General features: G+C 48.1%; 1 protein-coding gene across 1 annotated transcript in view; it reads left to right on the forward strand.

Moving 5' to 3' along the window:
- Positions 1-26,011, forward strand: part of FAM117B (family with sequence similarity 117 member B) — a 270,715-nt gene that overhangs the window by 94,331 nt on the left and 150,373 nt on the right. Inside the window, exons 4-5 of the mRNA XM_078680238.1 lie at positions 8,421-8,534; positions 17,389-17,535. Of these exons, the coding sequence (XP_078536364.1) occupies positions 8,421-8,534; positions 17,389-17,535 (261 nt within the window). The remainder of the gene's footprint in view (positions 1-8,420; positions 8,535-17,388; positions 17,536-26,011) is intronic.

Raw genomic sequence — 26,011 nt, forward strand, 5'->3', positions numbered from 1 at the left:
GCCTTTCTGCCCCCCTTTCAGTGGTTCTCCTCTTCATTCTTTCTTTGGCCCAGCAGGGCTCTGCTCTGGGCACTCTAAAAGGTTATCTTTCTGCCATTTCATCCTTTCTTCAGCTTCCTGATCAGCCTTCTCTTTTCAAGTCCCCTATTGTAAATTTCTTCCTTAAGGGCATTACTCACTTGTTTCGTCCCATTCCTTTCGTAATACCCCAGTGGAACTTGAACCTCGTTTTCACCTACCTTGTGTGCGCTTCTTTGGAGCTGCTACATAACTGTCCTCTCAGACTTTTGACACTTCCAACTGCCTTTTTGGCTACCATCACCTCTGCCCGCAGGGTGAATGAGATTCAGGCTCTTCCTTCAAAACCTCCTTTCCTGGCTGTTCATCCGGACAAAGTTGTCCTTCGCACTAGACTACTTTCCTTCCAAAAGTGGTTACCTCTTTCCACACAGGACAGACCATCGCTTTGCCCACCTTCTTCCCGCCCACATCATTCTAAAGAGTAGGAGAGGCTCCACGGTCTGGATCCAAAACGTGATCTTTCGTTTTATCTGGATCGCACAAAGCAGTTCCGGGTGGATGGCCAGCTCTTTGTTGGCTATGTGGGCGCCAAGAAAGGTCGGACGTGCAAAAGCGGCCCATCTCCCGATGGGTCGTTCTTTGTATCAAAATATGTTATTATCCAGTATTATGGGTGTCTTTCATAGATTCACATGCCTGAATCATTCCCCGTCGTCGAGACGGGAGTCTCCGGTACATAGAAAAGTAATGTCCTATAGACATACATAGAGAAAAATAGGCCTAAGGGCCTCGCCTTAGTAGCCTATCTATGTCCTTTTGTAAAAAGGACCAAACTCCAGAAGGTAGCCAATCAGCTACCACCTCCCTCTAGAACCTTCCTGTCAGGAGCCTCAGTCTCTCAGATTTTCTACCGCACGTTGTGCTAGGGAGTCTCCACCTGAGTTCTCCTCAGGTTAATCTCTTTTCTTCATAGAAATTGGATATTTCCTTTTTAAATCAACCATGGCTGATCAACAGAAGAAGGGTCTCTTCAGAGCTTGCTCTTCTTGTGGTAAGAAGAGGCTCCAAGTCGATGATAAGCATGAAACCTGCTTATACTGTCTTTATCCTGACCATTCTCCTAAAGAATGTAGAATTTGTAGAACATTTTCCTCAAAAACACTAAAAGACAGAGAAGGACGACTGCTCCTCTGGTTGAACAGGCTGAAAACCAGAGACAACCTGGAGTCTTCAGAGGACGGTGAGATGGCTTCAGTTTCTTCTAAACTATCCTTGAAGAGGCCAAGGGTTGCTTCCCCTAGCCCTACAGACGTTCCTCCTAAAAAGACTGCCAAAAAGTCTTCTGAGGCAAAATCTACAACGTCTGACAAGGAGGTTCCTGCCTTCAGGAAGCCTGCGCCGTTGTCGACGACGCTTTCCTCAGCGCTGAAGAAGACTGTGTCTCCAGTCTATGTTTCTACATCGATGACGACGGTGTTGACGACGATGGCGTCGTCAGCATCTTCATCGACTACTCCATCGTCGACGGCGGGTAAGCCTGTGTCGTCGATTATCATCCTTAAAAAGCCCTCGACGACGATTAAGATTCCGTCGACGACGACATCAGCGTCGACGACGCAACCAAAACCGTCGACGCCTGCACCGTCAACGAAGACACCCTCGTCGACCAGCGTGCCGTCGACGAAGACATCGTCGACATCATCGTCGACGACGAAGACACCATCGACGAGCGCACCATCAACGGCGGTGCCGTCGACGAAGGTCCCGTCGACGAGGGTACCGTCGACGAAATCACCATCGACGACGATTGAAATTCAGTCGACGACGACACCGTCGACGACGCCATCGGCGACGCTGTGGAAACAATCAAACTTGATTTCTCCGTTGACAGCTTCCAGTCAGCCGTCTACGATTCCACCAACAGCAAAGACAACGAAAAAGCCAATAACACCGGACTTGACGTCCCCAAGTAGGGTGCAAAAGTTACCCCCATCTTGTCTACTGCAGGACGAGGACTCAGACTAAGACCAGTACGGACAGGCCACCAGTCCTTCAGATCTCATAGTAAAGTGCCAAAGCACTGATGAGGATGGCGACGACGTGGTTTTTACAGAAGAGGCTGAACATTCACATGTCCAGACGCAGGTCACACCTATGGTATTCCTTCCGGTGTCGATAGTCTCAGACTTACAGTTCTTGATCCAAGACTACAAGCAGCGATTTCCCGAACCGACCACTGCTCCATCAATGGAGACAAATCCAGCTACATCTGGACCGACACCATCCTCACGACCTAGACCGTCACCTTTGGTGATGCGTCAGGAAAGGGAACCAGTGCAAAATATCCCGTCTTCTGACGAGGAAGTCGAAGAACCAGAGGATGGAGAGGTACGGGACGACCTGTCCGACCATAGGGACGATGAGGACTACAACGCTCCTTCTCCGGCCACACCTGAACCCACTACCTCGGACTCGCCGCCAGTGTACATTGGCGGATTTCACAACTTAGTGGAGAGAGCGGCCACAAGATTCCACATGACAATGGAATCCCATGAAACTGACTGTTTCCTATATGATTTTAAAGACCCGGTTAGGAAAACAACCAGATCAATTCCTATCATTGATCACATATGGGAACAGGGAAAACAGCTGATGCAGACACCAGCCTCGGTCTCTGCAGTAGTACCACGGCTGGACAAGAAGTATAAGGCACCAACAACCGCACCAGCCTGCCTTACTGGGCATCCCAAGCCAGATTCGGTGGTTACCCAGGCGGCACAAAAGAACTCTAGGAATCCGTCATCTCCATTGTCAGCTCCACCGGACAAGGAGGGCAGGAAGCTAGACAGTATTGGCAAACGCTTTTCCACCACGTCGGCCATGACTGTGAAAGTGGCAAATTCCATCGCGCTACTAGGCCGCTACAATAGGCAATTGTGGGAGGATATTGCCCCGTATCTGGCAGAATTACCAGATAATCTGAAAGAGGAAGTTCAATCACTCCTTAAGGAGGGCCAAACATCGGCATCGGAACTTATCGATTGTGCTATAGATGTTGCAATGACCGGCTTCAGACAGCTAGCAGGGGCCGCGGTCTTGAGAAGGCAGGGGTGGCTTAAAGCTACATCCTTTCGTCTAGAGGTCCAAACTAAAGTACTGGACATGTCCTATGACGGCCAGCACCTTTTTGGGGAGAAAATCGATGAGGCCCTTCAAACGATCAAAAAAGATACAGACATGGCACGAGCGCTTGGCACATTACAGTTTAAGAACCAGTCCTTTCGAGGGAGCAGGGGTAGAGGTCAGTCCTCTTACAGAGGTTCTTACCAGAGCAAATCCTCTTACTCCTATAACCAAGGCCGTTCGCAATACCAACAGCGTCAGCAGCAACAAGGTCGCCAGACCTCGTATGGAAGTTCCAACTACAGGGGAAAAAGCCAGAGGAAACCCACTGGCGGACGCCAATGACCGTTTCCAGTAGCCAGTCCGTCCACAATCTCGTTTTTTCAAACTTGGAGGAAAACTGACACACGCCCTCGACAATTGGAGATCAATTACAACGGATCGGTGGGTGCTCTAATTGATCCAATTCGGACATTCGTTGGAATTCAATTCAATTCCCCCGACAACTCCTCCTCGCAAGCTTCAACACAGACATTTACGGTTACTCCTTCAAGAGGTCTCTTCAATGTTAAAAAAAGGAGCGATAGAGCGAGTTCCATCAGCTCACAGAGGAAAGGGATTTCATTCCCGCTTCTTTCTAATACAAAAGAAAGGGAAGAAATGGAGGCCCATTCTAGACCTCAGGGCACTCAACGCATTCTTGAAAAGTCAATCGTTCCGTATGGTGACGATCCAGGAGATCTTGGGGTCACAAGAGGAAGGAGACTTTTTTACGTCTTTAGACCTGCAAGACGCATATTACCACATCCCTATTCACAAAGGCCACAGGAAATTCCTCAGATTCGCAGTGGCAGGTCAGCACTATCAATTCTGTGTCCTCCCATTCGGCCTCAAGTCGGCACCTCGGATATTCACCAAGTGCCTCTCCCCAGTGGCAGCTTTCCTACGACAGCAGGGACACCAAGTCTTCCCATACCTGGACAACTGGCTGGTGAAAGCCCCATCTATGAAAGGCGCAACCAAGTACTCCAGCGCCTGTCTCACTCTTTTCCAGCAACTGGGCCTGACGCTCAATCACGAGAAGTCTACCTTACAGCCCTCCCGAGTTCTTACCTTTCTCGGGGCGACATTGGATACGGAATGTTCAAAAGCATTCCCATCTCAGGAGAGGAAGCACAAGCTCATCACTCTGGCCACCGCAGTGGCCTCGAAGAAAACCTTACTGGTCCGTACTTTCAAGTCCCTCCTGGGGATGATGTCCTCGTGTATCCTGCTTATTCCACACGGTCGGCTCAGAATGCGCCCTCTGCAGGAGGCCTTGAACAGGCAATGGACTCAAAGCACAGGCTCTTTCGAAGATCGCATTGTGATAACTAAGCAAATGACCAAGGCCTTGCTTTGGTGGAGGTCGCCCAAGAACCTCTCCCAAGGGCTACCATTCTTGCTGCCTGCAGCTCCACACGTGATAACTACAGATGCCTCCCTAGAGGGATGGGGAGCGGTCCTTCAAGAGTTGCAGATCAGCGGCAAGTGGATGGACCAGGAAAAGCAGCTCCATATCAACCTCCTAGAGCTGAGGGCAGTTTTTCTATCTCTGCAGGCTTTCCTACCGCGCACCCAGTGCTTGTCAGAACCGACAACACCACGACAATGCACTACTTGAACAAGCAGGGAGGAACACGTTCGCTCACACTATCTCGCGAATCACAGAAAATTTGGAACTGGCTTGTGCTCCAAGGAATCACGCTGACGGCGGAGTATGTCCCAGGCAAGGACAACGTCATAGCAGATGCTCTAAGCAGACGGAGATCGCTCTCTCACGAATGGGAGCTCGAACAAAAGGTGCTGAATCACATCTTTTCGGAATGGGAGAGACCGCAGATCGACCTCTTTGCCACCAGGGAGGACGCCAAATGCCGCAACTTCGCAAGTTGGCATCCCCAGTTGCGGTCCCTCGGAAATGCATTTTCCATCGCCTGGCGCAACGTGTTTGCGTACGCATTTCCGCCATTTCCCCTGATACCAAGAGTCCTTAGGAAAATGAAAACGGAGCACTGCACCCTGATTCTGATTGCCCCGTTCTGGCCGAGACAGCATTGGTTCACGGACCTCCATCGCCTCTCAGTCCGCCCGCCAATCCGTCTGGGTCAACATCCATCCCTGCTCACTATGTCCAACGGCCAAGTACAGCACCCCAATCTGACATCACTCAGATTATCGGCTTGGCTCCTGAGTACCGAGAGTTCTGCCAGCTAGACATTCCGCATGAGTGCAAAGACGTCCTCGCGAAAGCAAGAGCAGAGAGCACAAATAAAACCTATTCCTTAAAGTGGAAAAACTTTTGCACTTGGTGTAAGGACAAAGGTCTACATCCCTTTCAGGCTACTCCAGAGCAGTTACTACCATATCTGCTACACCTGGCACAGTCTGGTCTTGCGCATGCCTCTATCAGAGTTCATTTGGCAGCAATTTCCCGCTTTATAAGAACTTCAAAAGGGCCCTCTCTCTGGTCACACCGGTTAATAAAACAATTCCTTAAGGGGCTCTACAGATCCTTTCCTCGGCCACGGAGAGTTCCGCCAACATTGCATCTCAATGTGGTCCTCAACCAATTGATGAAACACCCTTTTGAGCCCATCCACAGGGCAGATGTCAAATACATCTCCTGGAAAACAGCCCTCCTCTTAGCTCTGACCTCAGCAAGAAGGGTCAGCGAACTACAGGCTCTTTCCATACAAAATCCCTTCATGCAGTTCAAGGAAGACAGAGTGGTTTTAAGAACTAATCCTCGATTTATTCCTAAGGTCCCGTCGGACTTCCACTTAAATGAACCTCTAGTCCTCCGATCATTCTTCCCAAATCCCAGCACTGCAGCTGAAAAAACACTGCACTCTTTGGACCTGAAGAGGTGTCTCAAATTTTACCTTGACAAGACAAAACATTTCAGGAAATCGAATCAGCTTTTCATCGCTTTCAGTAGACCGAGGAAAGGCATGCCGCTTTCAAAACAAAGTATTTCACGATGGATATCTTCGGCAATTGCCTTTTGCCACGACAAAGCCGGACGGCCATTGCACTCCAAAGTAAGAGCTCACTCTACAAGAGCTGTGTCCACATCGGCAGCGCTGTTCGCTGGGGTGCCAATACTGGACATTTGCAGGGCAGCGACCTGGAAGTCGCCGCATACCTTCACCAGGCACTACTGCCTGGATACGGAACTGATGCAGGATGCAGCAGTGGGCCAGGCTATTCTTCGCCATCTATTCCAGTGAGGTGAGCCTTCCTCCTTCCCGCCATCCTTCGCTGGTATGCACATTTATTTACTTATTTCATGTTACTTGTTGATGGTTCTTAGTCGCATGATATGTATTATCTACAGACTGCAGTTCCATCAGAAATGTGCATAATGTATTGCTTGCTACTCTGATTCAGGCATGTGAATCTATGAAAGACACCCATAATACTGGATAAGAAATGCGTTACTTACCTGTAACTGCAGTTATCCAGTATTGGTGTCTTTCATAGATTCACATGGAACCCTCCCGCCTCCCCTGGAAGGACTCACTTCTTTCTCTAACAAATATTACGCCTACCTAGCTTTGGTGCGTACGAAAATCTTAGAGACTGAGGCTCCTGACAGGAAGGTTCTAGAGGGAGGTGGTAGCTGATTGGCTACCTTCTGGAGTTTGGTCCTTTTTACAAAAGGACATAGATAGGCTACTAAGGCGAGGCCCTTAGGCCTATTTTTCTCTATGTATGTCTATAGGTCATTACTTTTCTATGTACCGGAGACTCCCGTCTCGACGACGGGGAATGATTCAGGCATGTGAATCTATGAAAGACACCAATACTGGATAACTGCAGTTACAGGTAAGTAACTCATTTCTTCCTTGGCAAAGAAGGAGCCTCCTGTAGGGCTGCGTGCCCATTCAACCAAGGGGACAGCAGCCACTACTGCTTTGAGACATGGAGTCCCTCTTCATGACATTTGCCAAGCAGCCATGTGGGCTTCATTGTACACGTTTACTAAACACTACTGTCTGGACAGCCAAATCCAGAGGGCCAGAGGGACAGCTTCTTTGGCCGTTCAGTTCTCCAGGACTTTCTGGTGTGAACTTAGTTCGCAGACCCACCTCAGGGGTTGCTATTGCTGTGGTATCTATTCTAAGGTGAGTAATCCATAACTAATAGTCTCTTTCAGATGAACAAGTTACTTACCTTCGCTAACGATATATCTGTAAGAGACATATATTAGTTATGGAATCCTCACCGCCCCACCCATTCTCCCCGTTCTATGAATTGACTTACATGGTAAGGGACTTCCTTTCAGGCCCTAGTTCTTGTGCATCAGTGGTCAATGTCTGGCATGGCTCTGCGCTTCTGGTGTGGAATGTCGTGTAAAGAGCTGATGTCAGCGTGCAGGGGCGGTGTCTAAGTAGATACCACAACGTCATTCCGGCGATCACCACGCCAATGACTGACGCAGAGTTGACCGATGCCACCTACCAATGCACAGGGGTGATGCTGCGGAAAAAATTCTCCAGATCCTTTTCTGATTCCTGGGGGTAATTCTAAGGTGAGGTATCCATAACTAATATATGTCTTTTACTGATATATTGTTACCGAAGGTAAGTAACTTGTTTGTTAGTAATTGCTAGAGCTAAAAATGTTTTGTTTTCTTGAATCCTTGAACTAATTGAGTGTTTGCTAGGGTTATGGCTGCAGAGTCTTTATCAGTGAAAACACTGTTGTTTGAGGGGTCTCCATGGCTATGTTAAATTGGGTAGTTGCTCTATCCATTACGTCCTTAAAAGTCTTCTCCGTCTGTGATTCTTTTGATGTAGATCCCAGTAGAGAAATTGTCAGTCAGAGGTGACAATGGATCTGGCAAGGGCAGATATATCTGTGGGAATGGTTTTAGGCATGCCATGCTTGTCTGTTTGGTGGCAATGTGCTGAAAAACAGAATGGACAGCTTTACAAGCTGATTCTTGTTTCACACCCAATTATTCGGAAGGTTACCATCAAGTTGCAATAGGTCTGAAAGTAAAATTATTATGGGGAGTAACCTTTTCTTTACAAAAAAAAATTATTGGCTGAAGTAACGGATTAGTGAAATTTAATTTCAAAATATATCAGATCACATCTAAATCAGTAAACTGGTGAGTTACAAAAATCTTGTAAGCGATGATTAGGTCTTGGTTATGACTCCAAAGTAGGTGTTTCAACATCATGAAACAAATGAATACTTTTTAATTTGGTTTCTCTTTCTTTTAGATTGCAAAATTGCGTCAACAGCTACAGAGAAGTAAACATAGCAGTAGACATCACCGAGATAAAGACAGGCAGTCCCCTTTCCATGGTAACCACGCAGCCATTAACCAATGCCAGGTAAGGATTTTGCGGCATCTCACTGGGAAATGAGGTGTTACTATGGCAGTACGTTATATTCAGCGATTGTACCCTGAACTGATTAGAATTTTCACCAACAAGTGCTTGGCTTTTTTCCTTTTATTTACTTTTTACAGTTTAGATTGTTGCTTTCAAATTTCATAAGTTAAAGATATTTAGATCAAATGATCAAATCAAAATAAGCTTAATTCGATTTAACAGATTAAATCATAAAAGCACATAGTAAAATGCAATCATACAAGTGCATTGTCGCACATGATCTAAAACCAATCATATTAACTTGATGTTAAATTTGTTTAAAAGAATCATCATTATTCACATATAAACACAAAAGGGGTCAGCACTTTTCAGAAAAATGTAATAACCACAATCAGTATTCAGAGAATGGTGAGCACACAAGATGTCCAGATCCCAGGTGTAGATTTCTTAAAAGGATTTCTTTTTATTGTGTTTTTCATAAAAACAGAAGACCATAGCCGACTCTTCGAATTTGAAACTGAGGAGCACACATGCTATGGGCCACCAAGCCACAGTTGATAATGTCTTAGATATAAAATACTACGGAAACTTGGATTCTTTGATATCATCTTGAAGTCTACAACGTCCTTGTAAATACACACTGTTTACTCCAGTGAAGCCCTGAAGAAGTCCCCTTGTGAGATGAAAAGCGTCAACTATGGTCTTCTGTTTTTATGAAAAAAACAATAAAGAGCAATCCTTTTAAGAATTCTACACCTTGGATCTGGACATATTCTGTTGTGCTCCCCATTCTCTGAATACTGATTGTGGTTATTACATTTTGCTGAATAGTGCTGAACCCTTTTGTGTTTAAAGTTGTCATAGGACTTGTTCCTAGTTAAGGAGCATAGAGGTGAGTGTTCCTTGGTTCTTGTACTATATGATACCGTAAGACACTTTTCATTGTCTGGTGCGGTCTTCTATAGCCTCAACCCTCATCTCAATTGCATTCATCATTATTCGCATAGTTTTCCTACATCTGATCGCGCTTTTCACGTATTTAGTTAAGGAGCTGGTAAACATGTCATGTTCTAAAAGTTGTAATATAAAAAAGGCTGGGCGACAATTTCCCAGTCCTAGCACCCTTAATATAGGTACTAACCATCTTGTTCTTAATGTAGTGTAAAATTTACAAAATTGTAACATGTGCGTTGTGGATTGCGTAAATGTATCGTCGCATGTGCATAGGGTTCTCGACCAATCGCTCATGTTTGGGAAAAATGTTAACCTGTGTAAATTTCCCAAGCATTAGACGGGTCAACTGTATCCTGTCGTCCCCCCACCCTTTTACAAGTGCAAGGTACGGTTGCATACCAAATTGAAGGAGCAACATTTTGATTTTCCCTAACTGTAGGTTTTACTATCTCGGTGGACCATCTGATTGTTTCCAAAAGCTCGAAACAATCAGTCTTTAGTGATTATCTTGAGATTATGGTGATACTGCCCCGATCGTTAAAATATTCAGGATGCCCGAGATCTGTCATGAAATTCTTAACATATTTTATCCAGGGAAGATAGAGCACCCTTTGAAGCTTAAAACAATCATTTAGAACATCCAGGTTAAAATTGGAAAAAGTTGTTGCCATAGTAGGATCTGTTGAATCTTAATTTGATCTGAAATGTAGGGCACCCCGAGTTCTGCATGGCAGATATAGGTAGCAGTGCTATTAGGAACCGCTAGTAGATACCTCAAAAAAGGGTTCTCAATTGATTGTAGAGATTGTGGGTCGGAAAATAAAACATTCAGGGAGGTCTCAGGGAAAGATTTAACGACCTGCAAGGTGTGTGTGTTTCCCCTAAGATTGTGGGTCAGCATAACCCCAGATACCAGCGTCATACATGGTAGTCGAGACACACTTAGCTTTGTAAATCTTCAATAGCTCTGCAATCGGTCTTTTGCCCAGTTTCCTATCAAAGTTGACTACAGCTGCCGTAGCTTTTTTAGATACCTCAAAAGAGGGTTGACCAGGACCCCTCTTGTTAAAAAAGACTCCCCAGTTACGAAAATCTGTTGGTAAATTAAAACTTACTGTTGTTGATAAATGTGTCTTAGCACTTTACACTACTATTCCCATATTTCATGATGTATGTTTGGTTGGTGTTGACTTGAAGGCCTAAATTAGACATAAAGGTTGAGAAACTGGAGACCGCTCTTTGCAGCCCAAGTTGTGTGCGTACATAAGAACAGCGTTGTCTGCATACAACAGTGCTGGAATTGGGCGGTTGTCAATGTATGGGAAGTCCTGGCATTTGCTTGTTAATACAGGGCTTAAACCATTAATGTACAAAGTAAAAAGAACGGGGGCTAACCCTTGTCTCACTCCCTTTCTGTCTGGGAACTTAGCAGTGCACTCTCCTAGGCCACCATAGCCAACCCTGGCATGTGCGTCTAGAAAGAGCTGCCTTAAAAAAATTAAGTTGCACATCCACGCCCAGGTCGTCTAGTGTGCTCCAGAGTTGATGATGTCTGACACAATCGAACGCAAAACTAAGATCTACGAATGCCAAAAAGAGGTTCCCACTTTTGGCTCGTGTATATTTACCCCAGATAATGTTCAAGTTTAGCCCTTGTTCGATGGTACAGAGGCCCTGTTGAAACCATATTGCAATTCTGTGATTACCCCCACCTCCACCGCCAGCCGCTTTCACAAGAGAATCTAATAGTGATATTGGCCGGTAACATGTGTGATTGTTACGGTCACCCTTTTTAAAAATAGGGACCAGTATTGAGTCTGACCAGGACGGGATGAAGCCATGGTTGCAGCAAGCTTTCAAGACCGATATTAATAATGAGTGAAGGATTAGATTTATAAAGGTCCACAGGCACACCTGTGGGCCTGGAACTTTACCATCGCACTTGCCTTTATAGCGTGGATAACTTCATCCACAGTAATGTCAACATCCATTGGATAAAAGGAGGTTAAATCTGACTCTGTGTCTTGTCTGGGCATAGCAGGCAGTGTCACTTGGGCGTTATCATTGTACATATTTGAGAAATGATCCACCCATTGGTCCTCACCGATAGTAATCTCAATTGTTAGTAGATCTCTCGGGGCTAAAAAAAGGTGCATTCACTGCTTTCCAGAAGCATGTGTTATCTCGAAGTATGGATGCTTAAGGGCACTTCTATATGCTTTTCTGGCCTTCTTAATTTCAGACTGGGTTTTAGCCGGTTTATGTAAAACGCCTTTCAGGACCCTGTGAGCTTTAGAACAATTTATATCAAACCATCCCTGCTTCTTAATATGCAATTTTGTCTTTTGCGTGGGCAGTGGGGGGGGGAGGGGTGGTGTGGTATGTGGTGTGTGTCTCTGTATGTGTGCGCTCGTGTGTGTGCGTGTGTGTCTCTGTGTGTGTGCGCTTGTGTGTGTGTGCCTGTGTATAACGCGAAGCGAAAGCGGGTGGGGGGGGGAAGAGGCTTTGTGTGTTGGCCGTTACTGCATGCGAGTGCAAGAAGTGCATGAGGCTTGCAAGGCTCACCGGCTCCGCTTACCAGGAGACATGAGATGGGCACAGCGAGCGCGTGTTCAAGCGCGCAACCTGGTCCGATTCCAGCCTACTGCGCGTGCCCATCTCCTGTCTCCTGGGAAGCCGAGCCGGTGACTATAGGCCTCGCAGGCGAGACAGCGCTTTCGTGCTGTAATCGCCAGGTGCGAGACCTAAAAAGGACATAGGCTATTAAATTGATGGCCTATTGTCCTTATGCCCTATAATACTTATACATACTGCTTTACTATGGTACTGTGGGACTCCCACTTCAACCACAGGGAATGATTCAGGCATGTGCACCTATTCTGGATAACTGCAGTTACCGTTAAGTAACTTATTTTCTTCTGTTCTCAATCAATCAGGGAATTGTAAGCGCGCTACTCACCTGTGAGGGTCTCAAGGCACTGAGCTGGGGTCGTTAGAGGGGGGGTGAAGATCCGTTCAGCCGAAGAGCCAGGTCTTGCGAGTCTTCCTGAAGGTGTTGAGGGAGGGGGGTGCATCTGATGTCTGCCGGTAGCTCATTCCAGGTCTTGGCTGCAATGTGAAAGAACGATCTTCAGCCTGCTCTGGCTCTGTGGATGCGTGGGATTTCGGCCAGTGCGAGGTTGGAAGATCGGAGGTTTCTTTTGGGTACGTGGAAGTTTATTCTGTCTTTGAGGTATTTGGGTCTGTTGTTTATGCATTTGTAGGCATGGGTGAGGATCTTGAAGATGACTCTTCTCCACGGGGAGCCAGTGGAGTCTCCGCAGGTGTTGGCTGATCTGTTCGTGCTGGGGGTTGCTGAGGACGATTCTGGCTGCAGTGTTTTGTAGTGTCTGGAGTTTGCGGAGTATGGATAAGTTGGTAGTGTAATTGATTTAGTTAGTTACTCCCAGCTGGTATTAAAACGTCTGGAGAACAGAATGTAGGATTTGCCGAAGAAGAGAAACTACTAACTAAATCATTACTGTTCTTCTAGTTTCACTGGTACCAACCCAAATCTGTTTTTCTGTGGCTGAAGTGTGTTTGCTTTCTGTAACCACAGTAAAGACGTTTGATGCTCCATGTTGTCCTGTTACATAACCTATGACGACTTTTGCCAATAAGATAGCAGCTCAGCTAAAAAAAAACAGGCATTTAATATTTTCTTTTGCCCCCTCAGTCACAGACCTTGCCAAGACATGTGGTCAGTGAAGCGTTGAGGGGATATTGTAGTTTGTAATGAGACACAGTAAAGGAACACGTTTCCTCGGGGCTCTCACTATACTGTTGCATATGTTTAAATCCTTGCTGCATAAATGTTTTATATCCATGTCGGTAGCGAGGGATTTAAGGTGGTGCATGAGAGGCGTGGCCAAGCAACATGGCTGACAGGACGTGAGCCTCTGAGCTCCCTGCCAGCCTGCCCGGGGAAATCCTGCCTCATTACTCCCCGTTGCAGGATGGGCGCTCTCGCCAACCGGAGCCCATACCACACGCTGGGGAACCTGTGACTGGTGCCCCTCGCCTCCCTTGCTGTGCAGGAGGAGGTAGCGCCGCAGGCCACATCTCGGGGCGGATGCCTGCTGCTGCGGCGATGAGGGACTTAGTCATCCGTGTGCCTGACATTCGATCTGGGGCGCAGCCTCTGAGACTGCAGTGACTGATGCGGCTGGAGGGAGCCTTGGCCGTCCTGCTGAGGAGATGAGTGGAACCTCAGCCTAAGGTGTTATTTATACCTGGGCCTTCTCCTGGATGGGCCTGCGGCGAGCGATGGCATTGGCTGAGGCGGCGGTGACTGGTGCCATGGCAAGAGACTGCCCGGGTCTGTCTGGGGCCTATTTGCGGCTGATGGAAGGTTCCGGCCTCCTTGCACGTCTCCTCTGCCGCTTCTGGTCGGGAGACTCACTATCCCCTCCCCTCCCCTGGGGTTAGGACTGTGGACACAGCGGTGCTCCTTCCGGTACGGGGAAGGGGTCTGGTACTATGCATGTTATCCTGATGGGTCGCGTCCTCTCCGCCCGGTGCTGGTCCTGTTGGTGGTCTCCCGCTGCACTCTCCTGGTGAACATCGGGAGCTCTGCACTACACACAGTGAAGCCCAGGAGAAACACTGTTTATAGGGGGTTTAGAGCTGCCCAGGATAGAGAGCTGTGGGTGGAGGGTGATTTTCCTGATGCTGCTGCCTGCATTTACTGCAATGGGAATTAAGAGAAGGGGAAGACAGATGGGTAACTTCGCATTTCCCACTGCCGACGGTTGTGAGTGCGAGATTCGAGAATTAATTTGTGACACCTGGGACAGACTGGCCAAATATACGCTCACCGTTATCACTAGCGGCTTCACGCCGAAGGGGATAAATCTGGCCGTCTACTGGCCTGGATACTACTGTGGGAGCAGGTTCTGCCTCTGCTGACCTGTCTGCGTAGCTCCACTGGGGACATGGTTTACACCAGGGTAGGCATATTGGAAGAGTTTAAACAGCACCAACAGCAGATGTGCCCGGCGGATTCTACTGTTTATGCGGACCGCTCTGTCCTTTCCCTGCAGGTACTGGTGCGAACTTGCCTCCCGCCGTAGGGGATTAAAGAATTGGACGCATGGTTGACGCTAGATGAGATTATAGAGGTGCTGTGGGAGCTTCCCAGGACCAAAGTGCCGGGGATGACTGATTTCCACCAGTTTTTTATCAAATATCGAAAAAGCTGGCCCAGCCTCTGTTACAGGTATATGAGGAGGCCTTTGAGCAGGAAGTTTTACCCCCAACAATGCAGGAGGGCAAAATTAGTATGCTCTTGAAACAAGAAGGCAACGATCTGGACCCAGCATCATATTGCCCATTAACCATGATCAATTACGATATAAAATATTCTGTAAAGTACTGGCTAGGCATCTGCCTCCATATATGCCTTTCTTGATACATGAAGATCAATGTGGGTTCATGCCCGGCTGCAAAACGGGCATGAACATTAGGTGTTTAACAGACATCATTCATGATGGTCTTGACTTGACAGAGGAACTGGCCCTAGTGGCAGTGTACTTTAGAAAGCATTTGATACCATCAACTGGGGGTACTACAGGAAGTGTTGCGGTCCTCTGAGTTCGGCCCGGGGTTTTGCAGATGGGTTCAACTTCTCTATACTGACCCGAGCGCTTGGGTATGGGTGGGCCCGTGCCTGTTGAAGATCTAGACACTGGGGCGGGGAATGCGCCAAGGCTGCCTGCTATCACTGCTGCTCTTCGCGCTGGTCATTGAGCTACTTGCAGTTTGGGCACACAGAGACCTTGATGGGTGGGGCATAAATATTGGAGGGAGCTGGCAGGTAAACTCACTATACGCGAATGATGGGCTGTTCTAATCTCCTTCCCTCGCGATGCGATGCCTAGGCTATTATAGCGCCTGGAATACTTTGGAGTGTACTCTGGTTTATGGCTAATTAAGCACAAGTCTTTGCTCTTCCCTCTGGCTGAATTGTCTGTGTTGCCGCTGGAGCGGCTTCCAAATCTTGGGCTGAGACACTTCGGATATGTAAGGGTGCAAGTGACACACAACTTGCAAGTCCTCCACCTCAATGTGTCCATGGTGGTTGAAGCGCTCAAGAGAACTGTGGCTTTTTAGAACTCCCTGCCGCTCTCCTTTATGAGCAGGCTGCCGGTCTTTAAGATGGTGGTACTACTCCGGTCCCTATATGCGTTCCAGAACTTGATGTGTAACATTCCCATGCGTATATTCAAGCAATGGAATTTGGTCTCTATGTTCTGAGTGGGCCGTCATAGCAGAGTAGCCATGTATACATTGATACAGCGGGTAGAGGAGGGGGGACTCTAAGCTCCCAGGATGTAGCTCAGTTGCAGCATGCGGCCCGGTGGCTGAAAGAGAGAGGCAATTGGGGGAAAAAAACTTCTGATAGGATGAGTTCAGCCGGATAGACTCCAGACGGCTCTGATGGAGGGTGAAGGTGTCGCTGGTGACATGCCTTATGTGGTCAAACAGACCGCAAAAATATGGCAATCGTTCGTAGAACACATATTAAAACACACACCATTCCACAGGGAACTCCCCATATGGATCCTTACACCAGTGCAGAAAAGGATGGATGGGATGTCATTTCAAGCATGAAGGGAAGGGGGTTGTCTGGTATTGTCGGACTTGTTCCCAAACGAGACTCATCTCCTACGAGCAGGCTTGTGACTGTTTTGGCCAGGGTATGGGGCCAGTTCCTTCCATATGCCGGACTCTCAGACCTGGCTAGGGCGACGTGGCTCACCTATCCAAATGTCCCGCCAACAACTCAAACACTGGATATAATGCTGAAATGTGGCTCTGTTTGTCGGCTTAGTTACGTCCTGTATAGTACTATGAGATCAGACATGGCGGGCCCTTCTCCTAGGGCCCACTCGTCATCGGACAGGGACTAGACCGATCCCCTGACTGAACCAAAGTGGAAAGCAATAAACACACGCAGAGTGTCCTGCAGTGTGCATTTCAAGTTGATAAATTTCAGCTGCTTACATCGAACATATAGGACCCCAATGGGTCTGAGCCGCATCAACCCTGCGCGCTTGGATGCTACGGTGCGGTGCTACGGGGGCAGGCTTTCTGCACCTGCCCTGGGGCTGCCCCGATGTAAACTTTTTCTGGACCCGGGTGGTGGAGATGGTGAGAAGGGGTATGGGTCTTTAGGGTACAGACAACCCAGCTACATTGTCTACTCTGACATGTTACAAAGCCCAAGAAACGTAAATTGGAGTACAAATTATTACAATTCCTCCTGGTCCTAGGTAAGCGCAGGGTGGCCGTAACCTGGCTGGGGAAGCGTTCCCTCCCCCCCTCCCCCACCCTCCCCCTCTCTCTGGATGACTGGAGAAGGATATGCGTGAGTGGTCCCTGGCTGAGGAGGTTCATATGAAAGCTAGTAGGGTTGATGAGAAGCTAGAAGACGATCTCAGGACTTTGAAGGAGTTATGTCACATGTTTGTAAACCCCGAGGTGTACTTGAGTGAGCAGCATGGCTCAGATACTAGTGGATTTTCAGCTGAGGAGGATGCCTGTTGATGTTTTGATGTTCTTATGATAAGCTCAGTGCGGTTGGATGACTGGTAAAGTGGATAGTGTACATGTACTATTTTCATAATCTTGAACTCTGTCCTGCATCTCAACCAACTGTAAACTTTTTCCTGACAATCTCTGCCTCTGTTGGTTTTACTGTTTGTATAAAACGAAAATAAAGGTTTTAAAAAAAAAAAGGTGGTGCATGAATGTACTAATAGTAAAACTTATGTTAAAAAAATCAAAAAAGTCTTGAAATATGAGAAATGATTAAAGGGAATTTAAAATAAAGTGATTGAATTCGTTTTCTTGGTTTTAGACTTCAATCCCAAAGAGTGTCCTTATCCCTGTGACTATTCCCATTACGAAGGCATCCGGATCACGTTTCCGAAACAGTGTGGAGGGACTGAATCAAGAGATTGAGATCATAACTAAGGAAACTGGAGACAAGGAGGAACAGCTGATGGTGAGGTCCATGCAGTATGGCTATTGGTTTTGGGTTTCTTCTTTTCCAGATATTGCATTTTAAGTGTATTAAAAAAACCTAAACCTACTTTGTTATGTCTTCCAAGTACAATGGTAAGCGCGGATTTATTTATTCGCAGCACTTTCTCCTTATGCCATTCTTCTGTAAATTCATATACCTGGATAAGCAAACATTTTGGGCTATTCAACGCAGTAAATGCAATATGTATATTCTGCCCATTATTGGGGTCTAATCTCAGTGTCCGGTAGTGCCAGGGCTGGGTATTAAAAAGTGATTTTTGTGGATCTGTTTCTCAGCACCGCCCCATGTTCTACTGATGTCCCTTCAGAGATGTACACTGACTGACATCAAGCAGGCTAAAAGTAACAAACCACCTGATTTCCAAGGGTCTTCTGAAATGTTTCTGTCCCCGAAGATATAATATAGTGTTCGAGGCATATGAGCTGTAGATCGCCATCTGGTCTTGGGCTCGTATGTTTGCACTTTGTTTTTCTTCGAAGAAGTGTTTGTAGTCACGAGGTAGGTGACGGTGATAGTGCGCATGAACATCGACTCCATCCCCAGATTGTTTTTTTCAGCCATCGGGTTTGGATATGTATTGTTGCGCTCCGATTCGGTATCGTCTTCAAACCCTTTCAACACACAATCCTTACCACTCAACGGTATTGTTTTCGGTCGCAGTTTCCCTTTCAACGCACACCGTAAAAGCCAACAACTTCGATCGGTAGCTTCGACGCGGGCCATGAGGCCTACCCGCACTGACCACGCCAGCAGTCCATGGAACGGACTTCATTTCAGAAATGCCCTGGGTGTGGTGCTAGGTTTCCACACATGGACCTGCACGAGGTCTGTAACTTCTGCCTATCCCCGTAGCACGAAGAAATCAACTGCAAGGCCTGTCGATCATTCAGATCAAAAAAGACCATTTGTGACGGTCTGGCTCGACGTCATCATGGCCCTTCACACACTCCTGTCACTAGACTTTATTCTTAATAGAATAATATCACCAATGAGTGTAAATCTGACTCTTCTGATAGAGACTTCTAAGTGGAGTTTCCTTACCTTTTGAATATTCCCCTGGCATCAGACTGGATCAGGAAACTTTTCCGAAGTACCTTTGCTCACCAGTAGCCAGCGCCATGTAGCTCTGTACTGATGCCGTTCGGCTCCGGAAGTGACATGCAGAGTCTATAGGGAACTCACTCCCACACGCTTATGTCAGTTGCTTTATTCCTACGCTACCAGAAACTGAGCCGGAGCTTTCTCTCTTCTCTCCAGAGACACATGTGCCTCCAAAATGTAGTTCATTTTGCAAAGGAAATGCCCCCTCCCAAAACTACAGGGTTTGCACCCTTTGAGGACTTTTGGAAGCACAGGTCCGACACAGATGCTCATGAGATGTGCCTGCGGTTGAGCCACAATTCCAGGGCCTCAAAGAGCAAAGAGGCCATGCATCTGTAATACAACTAGGGGGTTTGCCCTTGGCGCCCGTTGGACCCTCTAAAAATACTGTAGGGTCTCCTCCGCTTCATGTCTCTACGATCCACACTGGTTCATGGAGCATCGACACCGATGCCAACTCCAACTCCGCAGGACAAGGTACCCATTGCGTTTTTTACTCTGAGTCAGCGCCACTGACTTTGATTGCAGCCATGCTCTGTTTCCTTTGAACTGCAATCTACCCCAATTGACATCCGGCAGTCACAAGGAAAGTCCCATAAACTACATTCTTGGTTTGGTACCGATCCTGACAACAATTATGGCTCAGGTGATGAAATCTACCAACCTCATCATAAGGAGAACTAGTGCGATGACACTTCCCCTGATTCTGTTCTGCTAACTCTCCCAGATCCTGGCAATGAACAGAGTGTTTTCTTCAATGTCCTCTTCCCACCTTATTTATTTTTATTTATTTATTTTGAAAGTTTTATATAGCGCAGACAAGATCCTTGCAGATATCAGAGCGCTTTACAAAGAGAAGTACATGAGGGAGCATGGTTAACAGATAAATCAATAGGTCAATTAATACAAATAGGTTGCAACTAAGCCCAACATGACATGAGTACAGAATGGTACAAATAGGTGGCTACAAAGCCAAACATGTGAGTAATAAGACAGTTCATACAAATAATCAAAAGGGTCAAACATGTAGTATAGATCGGTGCAGAGTACTAACAGTGGTCAAGATAATATTTCAGGTGTATTTAGCCATGAGGATAGCTTTTACTTCATTTTTAAAGAGTGTGGTGGAAGAGATAAGCCTGGTTTCGGGCGGGAGAGAGTTCCAGATCCTAGGCGCCATTCCCGAGAAGGAGCGCTTATATGTTTTTTCCTGCCGGAATCTTCGAGGTTTCAACAGAAGATTGTTTGTGCCTCTGGTGTTTCTAGCTCCTCCAGAGATTGTCAGTTTCTGAGCGAGGTATCCGGGTGAGTTTAGATGTACCGCCTTGTGTGTCATGCAGGCGATTTTCAGATGTATTCTAGCTTCAAATGGCAGCCAGTTCAGGGATTTCAAGTCAGGGGTAATATGGGAGTGTTTTTTTGACCCAGTGATGAGTCTCGCTGCAGCGTTTAGAGAAGCTCTTAGGGGTGCGGTTGTAGTTAGGGAGAGTCCACAGAGGGCGATGCTGCCGTATTCAATTCGAGGAATGACTAGTGCTTGTACTGCCGTTTGGAAGTCTTTGGCTGGGAGGTAGGGTTTAAGTTTCCTCAGAGTGCTGATCTGGAAGTTTGCTCCCTTTGTTGCCTTGCTGATATGTTGCTGCATGTTCAAATTGGTGTCGAGTGTTATGCCTAGGGATTTTGCTGAGTCCACGATGGTGGGTTGGACATTGAGTGCGGTTAGGTCTTTAAGCCAAATTTGAGTGGTGGAGACCTTCGCTGGAGGTGAGATCAGAAGGAACTCTGTTTTCAGGGCATTGAGTTTAAGATGATTATCTGCCAGCCAGGATTGGGTGCATCTGATCGTTGAGTTCAGGAGCAAGATGTCCTTAGGGGACTGTAATTTGAGATAAAGTTGGGTATCATCTGCGTACATGTGAAAGTGTACATTGGATGCTTGTAGCAAGGTGGTGAACGGTTCCATGACTAGGTTGAACAGAGTTGGGGATAGAGAGGATCCTTGGGGGACACCTAGCGTTACGGGTATTGGCGAAGACATCAGGTTGTTGCTCTTGAATTTCTGCGACCTGTTGTGAAGAAAGGAGGTGAACCACTTGAGAACAGTTCCAGATAAGCCCATTCTTGTGTTTAGGAGCTCAAGTAGATTCTCATGTTTAACGGTATCAAATGCTGAGGAGAGATCAAGGAGGATGAGGAGGCAGGTGTCGTTTTGGTCTAGCATTTGAAGTGCGTCGTCAATTATGTGAGTCATAGCCGTTTCTGTACTGTGCCCCGCTCGGAAGCCTGACTGGTGCGGGTTGAGGAGATCAAATTGTTCAATGTGTTTAGACAATTGTAGTTGTGCGCATTTTTCCAGCAGTTTGGCGAGAGTGGGAATATTGGTAATGGGACGGTAATTGTTGAGATCAGAGGGGTCGGCTGTAGGTTTCTTTAGGAGAGGTGTGACCTGACCAACTTTTAGGGAGTCAGGTATGCTTCCTTGTTGGAGGGAGCTGTTGATAATTTTAGTCCAGAGAGGGATAAGAAAGGGGGTACAGTCTTTTACTGCTGCAGCAGGAAGGGGGTCCGTGAGGTGATTGGATGGTTTCAGGGTGCTGAGCAGTTTGCCAATTTCTTCTTCTGAGTATGTGCCAAAGGTTGACCATGTGGCATTGTTTTTTGGTTCAGTGGCTGCTAGGCACTGGGGTTTGGAGTAGAGGCTTGCGTCAATGAGGAGATCGCTCTTTATGTTGTCAGTTTTTTGGGTAAAGAAAGCAGCGAAGTCTTCACAGGATGGTGCCTCACGTGCAGTGATGAGTGGTTGGGGTTGATCCTTGGATTGTGATCTGATTAGCTCAAACAGTTTTCTCGGACGGTTTTTTGCTTGGTGGAGCTGGAGGCTGAAGAAGTCTGATTTTGAGCGTTTTATTTTCCTGAAGTAGGCGTTTCTCTTTTTCTTCAGATTTTTTAGGTGCATTGCCGAGGGAGCTGATCTCCAGGTACGCTCTGCCATTCGCATGTCTCGTCTATCATCATTGAGTCTCCCGTCGTACCATGGATTAGAGATTTTAGTAGAGGCTCTTTTTAGCTGCATAGGAGCAGCCTCATTAATTATAGAGGTCATAGCGTTGAGATAATGGTCAGTCAGTGTTTGAACGTCCGTATCGCCTGTCGGTGGCAGTAAGAGATTGCACCTGTTAGGGGGTAGAGAGTCTTAGAGGTCAAAACCAATAAACTGACTGATGTCCACTAGCTAGGCAGAGCTACTACTGAGCCCCTGATCCCTTTTAATGAGGCACTCATGGATACTCTTCTCGCAGCCTGACCCAAAACTTGCATTGGCCCCTTAGTAAATCGCCTAATTGCAATATTCCATCTCCCTCCTCCAGGTGACCCCAAATTATTTTTGTCCCAGCACCCTTCGCTGAGAGTATAAAAGTGAAGGTATTTACCAGTCAAACGAACTCACCTTTCCGACTACCCTCCAAGGTAGAAAGTTCAAAGGAGAGTATTTTCTTCCACCAGTTTGACCCCTAGGCCCGTAAATGCCAGTTGCCCTCTTAGCTGCTACCCCCTAATTCTTTGGGATTCGGTAGTTTAAGTCCTCCATGATGACCCAGAAGACCTCTTACCTGTCCTTACTAGTGGCGGCAGGCACGGATAGGGGTGAAGGGAGAACGGATGCAAAAAAAAACCTTACATGTTCGAGGCATGTGGGCTGCTAAATTCATATCTTAGCATTAGATCGCCGCCTAGTGTTGGGCTCGGATGATTGCACATTGTTGTCCTGGAAGAGTCTTCGAAGTATCCTGAGATAGGTGGCTCCTCCCCTGGACTACAGTGCGCATGGGCATCGGCTCCATCCCCAGATTGTTTTTTTCCGCCATTGGGTTCGGATGTGGTCTCGACGTCTTACTGTCGGAACCAAGTAACACTATCTTTTACCGGCCAAAAGGCCTCGATTTTCTTGCGTCGGTATTGTCTGCGCTCGGTCTCGAGTCATCCGTCTCTTGAAGCCGGAATAAGCGGAGTTTTCTTCGCTTTCTAAACTTTGAGGCCTTCTCATCGCGACACGACAGCAAGCCTTTACGGACATGGAGCGGAGCCCGTTTAAGTACTGCCCGCTCTGTGGGTCCAAGTACCCACACATCGATCTACACCCCGTGTGTAACAAGTGCCTTTCACCGGACCACGACGACGGCAAGTGCAAGGCCTGTGCACAGTTCCGCTCCAAGAAAACTCTCAAGCTTCGGCGCGCGGTGCGCTTGGAAGCTAGGCAAGCGGCCCCAGATCCGGAGAACATCTTCGGCGACCCGGAAGAAGAGGTCCAGGGTCACCTTCTACAAATCTCCCCATCACAGACGGAGGTCGAGGCGGATCCGGGAGACGACGACGGAGTCGCGGGTCAGGTCCTCGAATACGTCGAAGAGGTAGGAGACGACGATGAGATTTATGGGGCCGCGGCGGATAGCTCTGCGGACGAGCTCTGCCCCGAAGGTTACGAGGATACCGACCGGGACACGGGATCGCCTGTCGGCCTTACCCAGGACCCGTTGCCGCAAGCCACAGCCCCGCCTTCGGGCCCGGCTACGGACTCACTTGCTGGGCACGCTGTTTCGAAACCGAAACTGAAACCGTCGGGGTCGTCAACACCTAAAATGGCCGACCCGAAATCGAAACTGAAACCAAAGGACTCGAGTGTCCCTAAGATGGCTGCCGTGCCTGTGAAGAAGTCGGTGCCCGTCACCCCGTCGGCTCCGTCGACCTCCGGTCCGCAGAAGCCGAGGAAGTCTGTCGATTCCGATGCTCCGAAATCGAAACCGACGCCCGAGGAAGGGGCCCCCAAGAAAGATGGTCGGCACGGATCAGCGGCTCCGGCGCCGTCCAAGCCCGCCAAGGTCGGCTCCAAAGAGGCTACGCCCAAGAAGTCTGCGCCCCGGCCTCAAGATTCGGAGGTGCCGAAGACGGTTTCCGCGCCCAAAACGCACAAGGCCCGCGAGGACGTCGGATCCGAGGGACCGCTCAAAGCATCCTTGTCGGCGACGAAACCCACTGGCAGTGTACCGTCCCCCATTGCGGAGTCACTGCAGAGAATCAGGGAGAAAGCCTTTGCTCCATCGGCTCCGATGCCATCACCGCAGCCGCAAAAGGACGCTCCGGCTAAGCCTTCTGGGAAACTCCTTTTTCTCTTGCCACCTAAGGAGGCGCCGAAAGCGTTTTCGACGAAATCGGCTCCGAAACAGGGTTCCTCGCTGCCTGACCCTCTTCCACGTCGTGTACTCGAATCGGAAGACGATTCAGAGCATTTCATCGATGCTGCCACCGGCAAGCTGACACTCTATAAACGGAAGATCACTTCGGAGCCGGTGGACCCCTACGTCATCCCGTTGAAAAAGAAGAGGGTGCCCCTTGACGCCTCAGGCCTCACGGAACCGATTCAGCCTCCTCCAAGACGGAGCCCTACTCCCTCCCCAGAACACTCTGTGGGTGAGGAATATGATGAGGATGAACAGTACAATTTCCCTATCGATGAACCTGATGTACAACCAGATTCTTACGACGACACTGGTGACCAGAACACCCAAGGTGTGGGCCAAGACCCGCAGACCTTTCATGCACGTGCATCCCCGACTGAGGACTCAGCAGGATTTCATGCACTAATTGAACGGGCGGCAGCCAATCATGATGTGGACATGCATGCCGACCCGGTTGAGAAAGACTTCCTTTTTGACACCTTTGCCATATCTGAAAGGACAGTAAAGACACTTCCTATGCTGAAAGGTGTTCTCAAACATGCTGGGGACATTTTTAAGGAGCCTACGAGGGCGAGAGTGGTCAACCCTCGCATTGAAAAGAAGTACAGGCCTGCACCTGCGGACCCCGTCTACATCCGGGGACAATTGCCACTGGACTCTCTTGTGGTTGCCAATGCCAGGAAACGTGCCAACTCCCAGACAACGGGTGAAGCTCCTCCCCCGGATAAGGAGTCCAAAGTGCTTGAGGCAGGAGGCAAAAGAGTGGCTGCACAGGCGGCAAACTTTTGGCGCATCGCAAATACACAGGCGCTCCTGGCGCGTTATGATAGGGCGCACTACGACACCCTAGAACAGGTTATACAACACCTGCCCCCACAGTTCCAAGAAGGCACCAAAATGCTTATTGAGGAAGGAAAGCTAATATCAAACGCAGCCATCAAGTGTGCACTTGACGCTGCGGACACAGCTGCTAGGGCTATCAACACTAGCGTTATGCTGAGAAGACAAGCCTGGCTCCGCATCTCAGGGTTTAAGCAGGATATTCAGACAACAATTCTGAATCAGCCAGTCAATCCTGATAGTCTGTTTGGTCCGGATGTTGACACCACCCTAGAGAAAATAAAGAAGGACACGGAAACTGCTAAGTCTATGGGGGCCCTGCAGTCCCAACAGTTTCGTGGCAGCAATTTTCGTCGCTCAGGTGCACGTGGAGTCACCAGAGGACAGATGGGTCAACAATCCCAGTTCTCCAAAGGTGGGACGCAATCCTCGTTCACTAAACAGAACAAGGGAGGTTATAGGAATAACAGCAACAGAGGTCGCGGCAGAGGAAACAACAGCTCCCGCACCTCTACTCCAAGCAAACAGTGACTTTCTGTCACTGCCCCCCGACCACCTAACACCTGTCGGGGGGAGACTGCAGCAGTTCCTGCCCGTCTGGAGAAACATCACCACAGACAGGTGGGTGCGACAACTAATCCAGTATGGTTATTGCCTAGAGCTGAAATCCACTCCACCCAACATCCCACCGAGGCAAAGGCCTATGTCCGCAGAGCACTTGCACTTATTGCAGCAGGAAGTGGTGGCGATGCTGCAAAAAGGCGCAATCGAGCTCGTGCCGGTGGGGGAGGAAGGCACAGGGGTATATTCTCTGTACTTCCTTATTCCAAAGAAGGACGGTTCTCTCAGGCCCATTCTCGATCTACGTCCCCTCAACCTGTACATACTGTCAGAGCATTTCCATATGCTTACACTGCAGCAGATTCTTCCCTTGCTAAACCAGGGAGATTTCTTAGCGACCTTAGATCTCAAGGATGCTTATTTCCACATTCCACTACACCCGTCACACAGGAAATACCTGAGGTTCACTATTCAAGGCAGGCACTACCAGTTCAAAGTCCTACCCTTCGGAGTCACTACGGCCCCGAGGGTGTTCACCAAGTGTCTAGCGACAGTGGCGGCGCACCTCAGGAGGCAGAATATCCATGTCTACCCCTACCTAGACGACTGGCTCGTACAAGCCAAGTCAGAGCAACAGTGCGCCGCAGACATGTCGACTACAATTCACCTTCTTCACGATCTGGGTTTCTCCCTAAATT

This window comes from Lissotriton helveticus, chromosome 3_1, assembly GCF_964261635.1.
Source record: "Lissotriton helveticus chromosome 3_1, aLisHel1.1, whole genome shotgun sequence".
Classification (NCBI taxonomy): domain Eukaryota; kingdom Metazoa; phylum Chordata; class Amphibia; order Caudata; family Salamandridae; genus Lissotriton; species Lissotriton helveticus.